The sequence below is a fragment of the Nuphar pumila genome, chromosome 12 (genome assembly GCF_984573655.1).
Source record: "Nuphar pumila chromosome 12, dmNupPumi1.hap1.1, whole genome shotgun sequence".
Classification (NCBI taxonomy): Eukaryota; Viridiplantae; Streptophyta; class Magnoliopsida; order Nymphaeales; family Nymphaeaceae; genus Nuphar; species Nuphar pumila.
In genome coordinates, this window is record NC_143260.1 from 2614242 (window position 1) to 2631240 (window position 16999).

Sequence of the window (16999 nt, forward strand, 5' to 3'; positions counted from 1 at the left end):
TTGTCCATAAAATCCTTCTAGAGAGAGTGGCAAATTTTACCGTACTTGACTGCATTCTATCAGGATGCACCCAAGAAGAACAAGTTGAACTTTTTGCAAACCTCAGCATGTCAAAAATTAAAAAAGACCCACCAACATCAAACACAAGCAATAATGCAATCAAATTTTACATAAAAACATTTAGTGCATGGAATTTTTAATGACATAAGATGCCATTAGCATGCAGAAATGCATCTACTCATGGAAATTTAGAGTTGGAGGATTTAACTTCCTTGGGAGCATCTGTTACTCAAGGCCCTTAAAGCAGAGGGAGATGAGCCCACCAGGGTAGAATCTTTTCAGTTTTAACCCAAAAAAAAGAAAAAGAAAAAAAGACTGAACAAATATTCATTCCTTTCCATGACAAATGTGTTGGTCTCACTATCCCCTAGCATGCAAGACAGATATACCATATAACCACATCACGTCCGCAGGATTTGAAATTGAAGAGGAGAGATTCATATAAATCACATAATAACAGAAAAATTGATCAAATAGCTTGTGAATCGACTTAGATTCTTGTTTCTCACTGCTAAACCTTCTTATTATATGGTTTGCTAGTTGCCACAAGCATTCTTTGTATGAATACATACATGCAAAAGCAGAACCCAAACAGCATTTGTGCATATAGTGTACAGGAGAAAAACTGTAATTTCATAAATTTTGCTTTGATCATCAGATAGAAAGGAAACCAAATTGCATCATCAAACAAACTTTGTTTGTATGAATACATATGTGCATGTATAAAAGAGGACCCAAACCATATCTGTGCATATTGTATACAGGAGAAAAACTGTAATTTCATAAATTTAATTTCTGATGCTATGATCATCAGATAGAAAGGAAAGCAAACTGCAGATGCTAGATTGGTTACTGTAATGGACACAGACATAAACTCAATCATCAAAAAGAAAGCAGGAAAACTTTCAGAACATTATAGAATTTCAAAATTAGCACCACAAACCTCCTTTGACAGAGGGGGCTTAGTGATTGCATAGTAATCAAAGAAGATCTGCAAGGTCTGAGGATCCTCAAGGACTTGTCTCCAAGCAGACGGAATCTGAGAGCTCACCAAAGTTTAAATGTTTATAACGAAAGACAACACCAAGTTCCAACCTAGAAAAGAAACATTTAGATAAGACATACCTGAACAGTGCCAAGCTCATCTGAGCTTTCATCCAAGGATGTTCCCACAAAGTCAAATGACAAACATTTGAGGGAGAGACTAAGCGCCAAGCCTTTCAATCTGCTGTCAGCTGAAAACAGCATGAGCAAATTAGAAGAAAAAGACACCACTAAGTTACTTGTGAGAACATCTTGAAATAAAAAGGATGTTCAAGCACCAAGAAAGCAAATTCCAAGCAGCAATTTGGATCAAATCCATGAGTTTACCATCATTTTTGAGCTGGCATAAAGATGTTAAAGATATCTGGAAAATTTGGAATAAAGCCTGATCTCGAAAAGAGCATGCTACCCGGCGATGATGTGCCAAAGGGAACCCAGGGTTCACCTGAAGATACGAGGTAACAGCATGTTGAGCACTTCAATCCATTGTTTGAAACCATAAAAGCTCAAAAAGGTGGCACAATGTATAAATTAGCATGCAAGGTAAAACAACTAGCTGATCCTTCGTAAGTCATAACCGATTTTACCGTAAGATTCTTGGCATATCAAAGGAGTTTCAAAGAATGAAAAGATGGTAAACCTCCCACAAGTAGGAAACGAATATATGCATTTAGTAAGTAAAGCACATAAACAGTTCTTCTCTAAGTAAAACACATTAATTACCCTGAGGTGAACCTGTGTAACACCCTCATACACCTTATAGAAGATCAAGACAAGGCAAATCCACCTAGAAGATCACCTGGGTTTCCATGATCCAACTAAAGTTATACAATGACAGTCAAGGTCAGTAAAACAACATTTTAAGTCTTTTTTTCTGGCAGCAACATTAGGCTACAATGGCAGTATGGCACAAAAAAACAACATCAAGAGAACATGATGCAAGCAATCCTTGCTGGCATCTCCAATATCCAGGCAGATTTCATTACTGCATGCAACTGCTAGGAGAACCAAGATGGAACTCCAAAGCAATTTGTACCACCAATTTTCTCCCAAATGGACATCCATAGCTGCAGGAGATATCTATAGGACTATTACAATCAACTTTTCTCAGAAAATTGATGGGTTTTTTTGCTTCAGGTGAGCTTTATTTCCTTTTCTCTTCCTGCAAAACTCACTTTCTTAACAGTGCAATCCAACAAACAAATGAAATAGCTAGAAATCAAACAATAAAATTTGTAGCCAATTTTAAGCTACCAGACATGAGCCATGACAATATCTTGGATAGTTCAAGCAGATCTGACTAAATCAATCAAAGAATACAAATTTCAATTTTGAACATTGGGTTACTCGAAGACCCATCTTTATATTGAAGGCTCATGAACAGCTTATTAACAATAATGTCCAGATGGGGAACCCGTTAAATTTGCTCTTATTTACAGAATGTAATGGATTGAAGCACCACGAAAACCGTAACTATTGGCAATGCCAATACAAGGTGGTTCAGTTAGTTAATACATCTCAAAGAAAGAACAAAACATGGCGCTGATGATATTATGTTTACAACGTTATCACATTTATTTTAAGAATCCAAGATCAAATTTATAAAGTCATAGTTATAACTACATAATCTTATCTCATCATAAAGAGTAGGCCAAAGCAAGGCTCAGCACCAACATAAAACAGATTGTTCCTATAATTTAACACACCCATACAATTTGTCAGCCAACATCAATGAGAAATAATGAAAGAACTCATATCAACAATGACAGCATCAAGTGGTTTATAAACTAAATATCTTTAGAAGTAACTTTTTTTTATTAACAAAGAAAGCAATTCACCAACACCATTCTGTTTCCACGCAATAGTTCAAAAGTCTGTGCAAAAACAAATGAAGATATGTTGAAACTCACAAACATGATATCAAGTTAGATAGCCAGTACTTGCCTGATTCATTTCTGCAACAAGTTGATTCAGAATTTTCAACCCAATAGAATAGTGACCTGATGTTGCCTGAAAAGAGCAGCAAACATAACCATATATATTGAGCGGCAAGAACTGCAACTTGACTTGAACAATGAAAACAAGGAGAAAAAGTCATACGTAATAGACCGCCAAATGAAGCCAGGGAGAAACACTGTGGGAACACATAGAAAATCACTTTTATGTGCACATGTGCTTGCACATGAACAAAATGGTTTGCATGTTACATGAAGCTTGTACACGAATATGCATTTCGTTTCAGTTATATTTGCATGAAGACAAGCATTAAAAATCATTTGCTTCAGTGGGTGGCTGGGTGAGTGGGGTCTGTGTGCATGTGTGCTTTGCCAGCCTCTTCTGCATATATATTTATTCAAATATAGCAAAAGAAAGAAGAAACAAAGGAGCATAACAAGTTGCCAAAAAAGGCATAGTTTACACAGAGAAAACTACATATAAAATCTTGACAACAAACATACAAAATGGAGAACTGGAGAAACAAATAAATCATTGAAAAACAAAAGTTGAATTCAAAGAGAACCGTTGATGAGTGTTTGATGAAGATAGTTAAAAGATGAGGATCAACCTTTTCTTCCACAAAATGTGAGATAAGGATATTACATATTTAGTTCAGGGTCACTTGAATCCTAAGTGAAAATGAGTTGCACATTCAATCATTAATTATCATGGACAGATATCGTTTCGCAAATTTCTTACCAGATTAGGATAATATTTTCTTTTTCACAGGATGATGTGGACAATTTTGGAAAACGAAAATAGAAAATAAAGGGAAAAAAGGAGGAAGGATGTCAATGTGTTGTAACAATAAAAAGTACAAAGTACAAATAAGTGCCAGGCTATCAGCATGGAGAGACCGGTTCAAGTCCTGACTCTTGCAGAAATGCAGAAAGAAAGAACCGACAGCAGCATGCCCCTCCATAGCACCCTGGAGTATAGTGACTGCAGTAGGCATTGCCCTTTTCTAAACCATAGTCACAAATATCAATATCGGCTGTATCTCAGCGAGGCTATTTCTGGCAATATTATAGGTTTGGTGATACATCTTGAAAAAATCTCGGGGCTTAAAAAATAACAAAAATAATGTTTAGACAAAAAATACATAACATATTTAAAATGTCAAAAATAAACTAAAAATTGTAAAACTAATTGATAATATCGTGATAATATTGCAATATTATCAAATTGGCGATATCTCCAAAATATTATGATATTTTACCCAAGGTTGTATGTATCGTGTCGTATCATACGATAGAGTATGATATGTATCATTACTTTTGGGGTTTACGATACGATACACACTCGTATCGCGATACGAGTGTGTATCTTACCCGTATCGAGTGTATCGTAAGATACACTCCTGTAATGTGGTGTATTGTACGATACAGGGTGTATCGCACGATATACCTTCGGCGCAATTTAAAAAGCCCAAAAATTATTATTTTTTTCATTTTGGGTTTTAAATACCTTTTGAGGGCCAACTTCTTCATTTGTTTAGAGCCCATTAGAAGTGCATTTCCACTGTTTTTTTACCCAAAGAAGTAGGTTAAGATTAAAAAAAAATGCATTTCCACCATTTTTTCATTAAAAAAATGGGTTAAGGTAAAAAAATATTTATTATGAGTAAAATTACAAAGCTACTCTCCAAAAAAAATTTACTTGTTCAAGGCAGAAATCAAGCTTCACACTCCAACAAAGATGGCATCAGATGATTCGGCATAGCAATGGGACACTCAAGTAATGAATAGAAACTTATTGAAAATCGAGTGCAACTATTGTCATAATATTTTTGTTTATGTAGTATGAAAGTATGAGTTTTGTGGCATGTTCTTAATTGCAAAATATTTAATATTTTGCATTGTTATTGTGAGATAGTTGATATTTGATGATGCCTTATGTAGCTCATAGAGACATAAATGCTTCATATGTGATTTTATGGTTTTATTTTGTGTAATTCATCATTATTTGATGTGACATGATTTTTTTAACATTTTTACTATTATCTATGATTTTTTATATTTTATTTTTTTATTTTCTAAAAAAATATTATAAATTTATGATACGATAAAGTGATTGGCTCGACCGATACGCTACTTACAACCTTGACTTTACCTATATTATTGTTTGCTGAATTTATAGCGATAATATAGTGATCTATGTCACATGGACACTCCACATGGGCAGTTGTAGTCGTGTCGACATGACAGGACACTGGTATGGGTACCGCATGGCATGCAGGTATACCATGGGTTGGGTCCAAGCTAGTGTTGGGTCGGGTCCAACCCAAACCCGACCCAACAAAAGATTGCAGTGTTTACTCTCTCTCTCTCTCTCTCTCTCTCTCTCTCTCTCTCTCTCTCTCTCTCTCTCTCTCTCTCTCTCTCCACCCCTCTGGTTTACGACTTTACCCCCTCTCTCTCGCTCTCTCATCCCTGCCACCCCTCTAGTTTACCCCCTCTCTCTTGTTCTTGTTTTTTAGCGTTGACCTGGGTAGGAAGGGAAACGAGAGAGAAGGGAGGGGAAAAAGAGAGAGAGAGGGGGTAAACGAGAGGGGTGGGGATGAACCTAACTCCTCCTTTCTTCATCTTCATCATATACAAAGAGAGAGACAGGGCATGGGGTCCTACTCCTTCGAGTGTGTGTGTGTGTATATATATATATATATATAGAGAGAGAGAGAGAGACGGCGGGAATGGGGGTTACAAAGTACCCCTTCCCTTTTACAATAAAAGGAAAACACCCTCTTATTTAAAAAAAATCATTCTACCCCTTCTTTTTCTTTTAAAATACACACACACATATATATATAACCATGTCCCCATACCCACATTTTTCGAACTTACCGTGTCGTACTTATACCATGTGGCATTGATCATGATATTTTGATAATATCGCCAATGTAGGGTACATGGAAAAAGAAGAACTATGTCACCGCTTCAATGGGGAAGCTACCAAACCCAGTCCATTCCAAGAAGCCAACCTCCCTTCCCACATCCCATTATCAAAACCTTAATCCAACCATACCTAATTACTTATAACTCCCTTATTAAGACGAGTTTTCATGGATATATCTGGGTCTTGAAAGCTCATAGGCAGTTAAATGACAGACACAAAAACTGTGTTTCTTTCTAATTGCCCAAGTTTGGGTTAATGAGAAGAAGACAAAAAAAAAATCATGTTCTAGTAAAGAAGCCTCTAATGACCACGCATTAGTAGTTCCTTAGCAAATCAACATCCCACCATGATTGAGAATGTGAGCCTCTTGTAGAAACAAAAAAGAACAAAAGGCAAAAACTGCTGAACAGAAAAGGTCTTCAGACAAAGAGTTGGGTCAGGTAAAAAAGGGACTGGAAAAAGCTAGATTCAATGCAAGGGAAATCAACAAATGTCTTACAAGCGATCTCTTAAATGCAGGGTAATATGATATTGCAGTAGCCAACCAAAAGGTAAACTTGATAGTGAAAAGAAGTCGTTTCTGGGTCTTGAACCTAAGTCGGGTCTGTGCATGATCAGACCTGATTTTTGTACTGGATCGGATCCAGATCCAAATGATGAAAGTCTGTTGTAATTATGTATATTGTTAGAGGGTAGTTTAGTACCCTAAAATTATGTATTAGTTATATACTCAATCTCTAATACAATGAAAACACGCTGGAACCATTTGACGTGTTTTGCAGCCTCTTCTTCAATTTTCGTTTTCTTCTTTCCTGCACAGATGAATATGGAGGTCTTCACGTTTTAACATGGTATCATAGCAGTGTTGAAAGTTGGGCCTGAGATTGCTTTCCAGAAGGAATGTCCAAAGAGATAATCTGAGTTCTTCAAGTCAGGAAAAATATCTCTATCCACCCCGATTTTTGCGTGCATCTTCTTCCCCTTCTCTTTCTATTCTATTTCGGTTCTGGTAAGAACCCGATTTATGGGTACGTCTCCTCCCTTATTTCTTTTCATTTTGGATTTGGTAAGAACCCTTTCAGCGTGCGTCCTCTTCAGTGTGTGTCCTCTTCTTTTTCTTTTTTGTTTCGGTTCGGGTAAGAAACCTAACGTCTCCCCTTTCTGTTTATCTTCTTCTATTCTCGTTTTGACGTCAACGTGTCCTTATCTTCTTCAGATCTGATTCTCTCATAATCAGTTAACTGATCCCAGAGGCGATTCTCGCTTTTGGATACCTCGGTCTGCATATTCAGTCTCTAAGATTAATGCTTGTGGTATTTCCTGTTTTTTGAATTATTAATACCCCTGTTTCATGATTTATCAGATCTGGAACCACTTCTGCGTTGAAATTCATTATTGAGTTGTTTAAGTCTGGATACTATACACTCAGAGATCAATATTGTGTTGCCTCAGTTTGCAAGATCCTGTTTCACGTTTTCACATTGACACTGATTCATTTCTTGATATTCAGGTCTTGATTTGAAAACTGTTTAATCAGTTTCTTTTCTGATCATACCCGAATATAATACATTTGCCTAAATAAAAAAAAGACTGGATATTCGAGTGACTGAATTTTTTTGTTTGATTCAGACTTTTCCTTTTTCTCTTCTTTTCCACTATCTTTGCAAATGGACTCACCCTTCCCACAGTCAGGCCTTTCCTCTAACTTTCTTAGCCAATTGGTCTCTGAAAAGCTGAATAATTCCAACTTCTTGACTTGAATCAGGATCTCTCTGGTCATCTGGATGGATCAGTCTCAACCCCTCCAACCCCTCCAGAATTCACCTTGCAGGAAAAGATGGACGATAAAGGGGCACAATCCATTGTTCTTCTCAAAAATCCAGATTATGTTGCTTGGATGAAAAGAGATCAAGCATTAGTGGCATACAATCACCTCAACACTCTCACAGGAAGTTCTTGTTGTCATTCCCGATGATTGTTCAGCCAAAGAGCTGTAGGACAAGTTAGTTCAGACATTTGCAGATCTCTGAAGCAAGAATTGTGTTTCTCGAGCGAGAATTTCAAATGTTGAAGAAAGATTTGATGTCTATCATAGAGTACCTGAATAAAATGAAAGGCATTACAGATCAGCTGGCTATTGTGGGATGTGTCGTCAGTGATAAAGACAAAGTGCAGCATACCTTGAGTGGATTGTGGCCGGACTATCATGTTCTGGTGACATCTTTGTCTCTCCCAGAGCTTCCAAAATTTGAAGATCTTCGTGCAAAGCTACTACAGTATGAAACGACTCTGAAAGTGTTTTCTGAGGACACCCGTGTTCATTCAGGAACTCAAGATGTGCTGGCCACGGGACTGACTTATGGTAGAGGCAGAGGAGAAAATTCTTTTCGAGGAAAGGGAAGACAAGGGAGAAATGTCTTTGGTGGTCGTGGTATACTTCCAACGCCCAATATACAGGGACAAAGGCCTATTCCTACCTGCTTCCTATGCAATAAGAAAGGGCATATTAAGGCAAATTGTTGGTTCAACCCTCAAAATAAGGGAAAAACTCCACAAACAGAGGCTAAGAAGGATGAAGTAAAAGAGTTGCTTTTGGCAGCCTTAGCAGGCTTAAATATGAAACAAAATGATAAAGGCATTTGGTACGTCGATTCCGGAGCAGCTACACACGTCTCAGGTGATGCAGGTAAACTCTTGAATCTTACTCCTTATGTTGGTAAGAATAGCATAGTCACAGGAGATGGTTCTCATCACTCCATTTCACATATTGGAAATGTCATTATACCCATGCCCAAGTCTCCTCTTAATCTCTCAAATGTTACTCATGCGCCTAATATCCAGAAGAACATTGTTTCTGTCTCAAAACTTGTTGATGATATTAATGCCTCAGTTGAATTTACTCCTTCTCTTTATGTCAAGGATCTTCGCACGAGGGAGACATTCGCTGAGGGAAAGAGACAAGGCAACATGTACATCTTCTAAGAAGATCCCTACTTCTCTGTTCATTCTGCTGATTCACCCTTGAAGCCTCATCAACATTCATCTTTTGTTCCTTCTAAATATGTGTTTGTCATTTCTGAATGTAATAAGCCAACTCTTTGGCATAGTCGTTTGGGTCATTGTGGTCGTCATTTTATTGAAAAACTTGTCTCGAATAATTTCATTCCTAAGTTCAATCGGGGTTCAGAAGCCAGTGAAATAAAGTGTCCTAGTTGTCATTTATGTAAGAGTTGTGTTTTGTCTTTCAATTCAATTAATAAGAGAGCTTCAAGGCCTTTTGAGATCATATGTTCTGACGTCTGGGGCCCTGCCCCAATTGCTTCTGTTTCTGGTAACAAATATTACCTCATTTTCATTGATAGTTATTCACGCTATACTTGGATATTCTTCATGAAACACAAATCAGAAGTTTTTGGATTGTTTCAAAATTTTTATTCATTTGTCAAAAATCATTTTTCTACCAACATTCTCAATTTCCAATGTGATGGAGGAGGTGAATTCTCTTCCAGTGATTTTGTTAGTTTCCTTCAACATAATGGGATAAAGAGAGTGTTTTGCCCACATACACCTCAACAAAATGAAATTGCAGAGAGAAAGCATCGACATATTGTTGAGAGTGCGATGAGCATGATGCACGGGACTAATTTACCTATCACTCTATGGACAGAAGCTTTTCACTCCACAGTCCATGTGATAAATCGATTGCCCATGACCATTTTAGAAAATAAGTCACCATTTTTCTCTCTATTTGGGATACACTCCGACTATCATGAATTACGTGTGTTTGGATGTGTTTGCTATGTTCACGTTGACAACTCATTGAGAAATAAGTTTCAAGACAAAGCATTGAAGTGCAGGTTTGTGGGATATGTTGAAGACTATAAGGGGTATAGATGTTATGATACATTGAGCAAACGCGTCAAAATATCGAGGAATGTAGTTTTTGACGAGATGAACTTTGACGATCAGCCTGTTAATCCAAGTTTTCATACTACTAGTTCAAGTCCCAGTGTTGAGGTGTATGATCCATGGTTAAATTCAGAACTCTTCTCCAATGCTAGAGAAGATTGTCCTACAGATTGCAGCCAGAAGGAGATATGTCAGGAGTCATCAAATGTATCCCAACCAGAAGAGGTTACCACACAACACTTGGAGCCAGTAAGGTATAAGGGTATTGTATACACTCAGCGAGAGAAAGAGCAAGAGCCCTCATCCATTTCTTGTGATAACGATTTTGGTCCTTCTACTTCCGCTCCACAGATGTTGGACATCAGAAGATCCACCCGGACCCGACACCCACTTGACAGGTGGGTAAGCTATAAAAAAAAATCAATGGATTTTCAATTGTTCCTAACATCCATAAATAAAGAGGATGAGCCTCTCACATTTTATCAAGCTGCAAATTCTAGAAGATGGATCGAAGCAATGAATGAAGAAATGAAAGCTTTACATGAATGTGGTACATGGGAAGTTGTGCCTAGACCACTAGATAGAAATGTAGTTGGGTTCAAAATGGGTGTACAAGATAAAATATAAACCATATGGGAGCATTGAAAGGTATAAAGCTAGCCAAAGGATTCACACAAGAACAAGGACAAGATTTTGATGAAACTTTCAGTCATGTTATTAAGATGGGAACCATTCGTATTGTGTTGGGTCTAGCCATTGAACATAGAGGTACGTTGAGCTAGTTAGATGTAAAAAATGCATTTTTATATGAGGACCTAAAAGAGGAAGTCTATATGGAACAACCCACCGGGTATGCAGAACAAGATGCCAATCACTATGTATGCAAGTTGAAAAGAGCTCTCTATGGATTGAAACAAGCTTCTCGGTCCTGGTTCGAGAGTTTTTCGTTGGAAATACAGAAGCATGGTTTCTCTCGATCTCTTCTAGATCACTCATTATTCATCTACAATGAACGAGATGTGACCACTCTTCTGTTAATATACGTCGATGATACTATTATCACAGGGAACTACAAAAGCCATATTGAGGAAGTAAAGAAGCTATTAAATCAAAGATTCAAAATGAAAGATCGCAGTGATCTGCAATGTTTTCTTGGGGTGGAAGTTTATAAAACGTGTGATGCACTCTTACTCAACACAAATACACGATGGATATTCTTAGTAGGGCAGGCATGACATGAAAGATTGTAAGCCATTGGCAACTCCAAGCATCGTCCATCAAAAATTGAGTTCTAAAGAAGGGGATTTATATGAAGATCCCACTAGATATCGTAGCATCGTGGGCATGTTACAATATTTGACTTTTACTAGACCCGGCATAGTCTATTCGGTAAATCAAGTATTTCAGTTTATGCATGAACCTCATACATCGCACATGGAGGCAGTTAAGCGAATACTTCGTTATCTAAAGGGTACAGTTGGTGATGGGTTGGTATACAGGAAAAGTAAATTAAATAAAGGTGGCCATGAAATCATTATCTATGCTGATGCTGATTGGGCGGGTGACCCAGATGAACAACGGTCAATATTTGGTTATTGTAGTTTCATTGGATCGAACATGGTCTCTTGGAGTAGTAGAAAGCAAAAGGCAGTTGCTAAGTCGAGTACAGAGGCTGAATACAGATCGATGGTTGTTGCCACTGCTGAAGCTACGTGGATAAGACATCTCCTAAGAGAGATGGGAGAACCGATTGTTCGATCACTTCTGTTGTGTGATAATCAAAGTGCCATCAATATGTCCTTTAACCCCATCTATCACAATCGAGCAAAGCATATTGAGATAGATCAGCATTTCGTCAAGAAAAAGGTTGAAGAAAAGGAGATTGAACCTATGTTTGTGCGAACTGAAGAGCAAGTTGCAGATATATTCACCAAAGGACTGACAAAGGACTGATTCTGGTTTCTAAAAGGCAAGTTTTTCATGGTCCAGAACCATGCACAACTTGAGGGAGGTTGAAAAGAAGTCGTTTCTGGGTCTTGAACCCAAGTCGGGTTTGTGCATGATCAGACCCGATTTTTGTACTGGATCGGATCCAGATCCAAATTATGAAAATCTGTTGTAATTATGTATATTGTTAGAGGGTAGTTTAGTACCCTAAAATTATGTATTAGTTATATACTCAATCTCTAATACAATGAAAACACGCTGGAACCATTTGACGTGTTTTGCAGCCTCTTCTTCAATTTTCGTTTTCTTCTTTCCTGCACAGGTGAATATGGAGGTCTTCACGTTTTAACATATAGGAGAAATAACAAGGTATTTTTCAACTAACCAAGACAAGCCAGAGTGCATTTTTATGACAGTTTTCCAAATACTAGTGAATTTCTTGAAAAGTTGAAAAGATGGTTAACCTTTTTTGAGTTTATTTATTAAGTATTAACAAGTCACTAGTTCCCTATCTATATGATGCATGTACAAGTTTGAAACATGCAAGGATTATAACTGCCAAAGCCCTGAAACATGTACGGTTTACTAGGTAGCACAAAAACTAGTTGCCAGCCAACCTGCTAGGCTTTTTCATTGAAATACTACCTAATGGTAATTTTCTCATGGTTCACACCTAGACAGAGAAAATTGCACCCAAGATTTTCCAGATTTTCAAAACAGCTTTCATGAGGAAGAACTTCCATGCCCTGGATCTAGCAAGTTTTTTCCCCTTTCCCTTTGATCCACCCCATCCTGTCCAACCAACCAAAGTGTTGAAGACAGAGCACATGAAAATACAAAGTGTAAACATAGAATTCTTTTTCCTTTTTGAAGAACACCGCAATCAATGACATATATGCAGCAATGAAAAAACTATCTTTTAGGTATTGATGCTTGAGACAGTGGACAGAGATGAATCTTCCCGGGGAACATGCTACTAATGCTATAGGCTCTGGTGCCAACCTTGCATAAAGTATCATAATTAACTATAGGATCCAACTGCAACTTAAATTGCTGGTGATATTTCTAGTCATTTATATGGTGAACTAACATAGTTCTTTTCTGTATTAGCTACTAGAACCATAAGCCGCACTATACTTGACTTCACATAAACATATATCACACATTCAATACTATGTGGATAATTTTCACTTAACACTTGTTGACTAATGTGATAACCTCCTTGTCTTCCATCTGTACCATCGAAATCAAAAAATCATTTGAAACATCATCAAAAGCTACAGCAGCAAAACATATATCAACAAAGAACAATGAATAAGATACAATACAACAATGAATGTGTAATGGAGCAAGCTCCATACATGTAATTAACTCATGAACTAAGACCAGTTTCATCAAAGAGCGCAAGTGAGACCAGGTCTTCTTGAACATAAAATGATCTCTTCAGACACAAAATATACTATCTAATAAAAGATATAGACGAATAAAATCCTTTCCAAGTTAAAGCGACAGGCTAAGCAAAGACAAGCATTAATTTTAAACGAAAGAACAGGGCCTACATTATCTTATAAGTGCATCTCATGAATATGGAGACAATGAATTCATGTCACCTGACTCAAGAAGTTCATTGATTCTTTAACCACCTCCCTAAATCTATCATCATCATGCCATCCAAGTTTTGTAACACGGCAAAACAGTTGAATCAGAGAGGCAGTGACAAAAGGCTGCAACTCAGGTCCTCTGGTGGCCAGGTAGCTGATCAAGTAGTTTCCTTGAAGTAAATCAAGACAGAACAATTATGAGAGGATATGGAATTGACAAAACCTAGCATAATATTATATATACCCAAAGAAAGAAAGAAACGATTGCCATTGAGGTTAATATGACAAGCTAAAAGTCATAATAAATTCATGCTCAATCAGAGATGCTGAAACAAAAAAAGCTGCAACTCAGGTCCTCTGTGTAGCCAGGTAGCTGGTCACGTAGTTTCCTTGAAGTAAATCAAAACAGCACAATTATGAAAAAAATAGAACAGACAAAACCCTAACATATTATATACACCAAAGAAATATACAAATATTGCCATTGAGGTTAATATGACAGGCTAAAAGTCATGATGGGCTCACGTTAAAGCTGAACCCCAAGACAATGTTACATGATCAACACAAGGAAAAAACTTGTCTTGCACAGGATAGTTCAACTTTGAGTACCAACACACTATTTATCAATGTTAGGAACCATCACGGCATCTGCTGTAATCAAGGCATCCACATTGTACTAACAAGCAAGAAAGACAAAATTAGGATGGCAATCTACAACTAATCACAAACAACAAGCAGCATGTATTATAAATCACCTAAAAGTATAATAGCTTTAAGCACAACTAAAAGATATTCGTGAATAAAACATTACTGAGGTCAAGTCGCAGCTGCAAAGAAAGACTGTGCTCTGTCACTTGCTTCAACAAGCTTGAACTTGCCAAAACAAGCGCATAAGAAGAAACTGCATTGTCTAGAATGTATTGGCATTGTGAGATGTAATCAGTATTCACTGACAGGCACTTTAATGTGCTCTCGGCATGAGCCCTTTCAGCTGAATCCTGCGAATTATACAGCCTTTCGCATAGTGCTTCAAGTTGTGCTAAGCCCTCCATTGATTGGAAACAGAGGATTTCCCAACAGTCAAGTAATTAAGAATCCACCATTAAACATTGTTGAGCTAAACTCTTTCCCATAAACAATTTATAAAAAGCTAAAAGATCCCACAAAACGTTGTTAAATTTTTATTAGAAAGACATAATTTTCTCCCGGCTCAAATTCAAACTATCACATTTGCTGACCAAGTGAAGAGCTGATATGAATATAACTACCACAAGAAATGTTGCATTATATACAAAATTATGTGACAGTATGTTCCATTGCAACAGTTTTCCATATTAAACAATTGCCATGATATGGTCGAATCCAAAAGGGGAGATCAAGCATGAAGCCACCCATCGCTGCTACACATAAAATATGCTGCAACAAATGTACCGGCCCAACACAAAAGGAATCCTTCTGGATCAATCCTGAAATAAAACAATAAAATGCAAGGTCAATAACATTTAGCTATTTACCAAATCAAAAGCAACCATAATAACATTACTAGCATCACCAAGCCAACTCTGTAAACATGATCCGTGTGCTTCTAATAGTGAATGAGAATTTTGTCACTTAAACAAATGATATTTGGTAGACAACAGAAACGCATCAGAAATTTAAATCAATGTCCCATAATATCATCAGACACACCAAAATGTCATGAAGTGAAGAAAGAATTGCAATTCACAAGTTCAGGCAAGCTTATCAGTAAACTTCATAACTACATGGCAGAAGTAAACACAGTACACGCACTCAACCACATGTTACTCAGTCTAGCATGCACACAAAACGTAAAGTTTTGCTTGGACACAATGACCTCGAATTCCATGGGATTTGGATTTAATAAGCCATTGATGCCAAACTTGGGTGTCTGATTCCAATATTCATATTAGAAAGACTAAGAGTTTGATTCTCGATTACTTGGATGAAAGTTTGACCCTTAGAATTGTTTTGGGGAAAACAAATTCCAGAAGTGAAGTAGACCGAACATATGATTTTCTGAGTCTATCCAGGTAATCCAAACAAACCCTGATAAACTACATGAGCTAAAACGGATCATAGCAAATGGAGAAGGGCTGATAGAGTGTTCCAGCCAGAAACATCAGGTTTCCAAGATTCAAACAGCAAGCAATTTCAACGTCTATCTGTGCAATACTTTGACAATCATCAACGGTGTCAGAGCCATTAATCCCATTATTGCATTATCAACATTCCTTTTCGGAATAAATTTCATGACCATCATCGGTATTTTGGCAAGTAAGCCCATATTACATTACTTTCCATCTCTCAATTAACCTTCCATCAACCATATTCGGCCACTAATCCTGTGACTGAACTACTTGCCATTGTTTTCTTTTTAATTGAAATACACGATTTCCCATCTGAATCGTATACAGAAAATACCGATTCAGATATCTTATTCTTCGGTGCAAATCATCTAAAAGAATGACAAGATCGGCACCATGACTGAAAACCAAACAAGAAATAATTGCTATAAAAATAACAAATAAAAAGGGTAGCAAAAAACTGATGTATACCCAAGTGATACAAACATGCAGACACTATGTGAGAGCGGGAGAGATAGAAAGGATGAAAACAACAAAACAGAAATAGATCTACTCAACAAAAAACCACTTGGATCAGAAATCAAAGTTACGAATCCGTTTCAGACAAACACAGGCACCAACAAACTGCAGAAACAGCAACAGGAAACCGGGGAAAAATTCGAAGATTAACGATTCATGCACGGGCTCAGACCAACAAAATCAAGCAAGCAATCACGATTTTCGCAACGAAGAAGCCGTCGATGCGTCCAATCCCAATCCCAATCCCAAATAAACTAAACACAGATCAAGGATTGAGCGAAAAAAAATAAGAAGAAAGGGGAAAGAAGTTCTTACAGGGCAAAAGGCGAGCATTGGGAATTCAAGAGCGATGAAATCTTAGTTCGCAATAATGGGCCACTATTCTCTCCTTTTTCTCATTCGATTTGTGGTGATCGGATGCCCTAGAAATCCTCTGAGAGAGAGAGAGAGAGGGTGGATTTTTTAGGGAAAACAAAGGGAGAAACCTAGCGCATGATCGACTCGTGAAGGAAGGTAAATTGCGGGTTGCCCACTCTATTTATACGTCGAAAATCGCGCTGTTATTTTCTCTTTCTTTTTCCCTTATAAAAAGGGGAACCAATTTTTTTTCCTTTTTAGTGGTTCTTGTCGTAATTTGGAGGATGGCAGCCACAATAATCTGGAGTAAATTAAATACTGATAGTCTTCTTTTGCCACCTGGAAATATTTAGAAAACTTTGCTTTGTATATCCTTCATCATTTTAAAATACCAAAAGAATTCGTTTATTTTTTGCGCTGGCAGCCATAAAATTGGGATTTGATTTTTAAGTTTCATTTCTGATAACTGTGATAATAATGAAGGGGCCTTTTGAGTTTTGACTATGGTCTGAAGGCTCGAACGATTCGGTTTTGCACGTCGTCTCGTGGGCGGTTCGAATCTAT

The 16999-nt window shown here is 37.3% G+C and overlaps 1 protein-coding gene across 6 annotated transcripts in view; it reads right to left on the minus strand.

Moving 5' to 3' along the window:
- Positions 1 to 16588, minus strand: part of LOC149819643 (uncharacterized) — a 61577-nt gene extending 44989 nt beyond the window's left edge. For 5 of the 6 annotated variants that reach the window (XR_016426592.1, XM_089983029.1, XM_089983028.1 and 2 more), the window contains exons 1-7: positions 16394 to 16588; positions 14266 to 14920; positions 13464 to 13624; positions 3049 to 3114; positions 1432 to 1549; positions 1186 to 1295; positions 1004 to 1099 (exon numbers count right to left, since the gene is read on the minus strand). Coding sequence is in view for 5 of the 6 variants with exons in the window: in XM_089983029.1 (XP_089839155.1) it covers positions 1004 to 1099; positions 1186 to 1295; positions 1432 to 1549; positions 3049 to 3114; positions 13464 to 13624; positions 14266 to 14506 (792 nt within the window). In the remaining variant the exon portion in view is untranslated. The remainder of the gene's footprint in view (positions 1 to 1003; positions 1100 to 1185; positions 1296 to 1431; positions 1550 to 3048; positions 3115 to 13463; positions 13625 to 14265; positions 14921 to 16393) is intronic. The other variant, XM_089983030.1, reaches the window with a different exon arrangement.
- Positions 16589 to 16999: the final 411 nt, after the last annotated feature.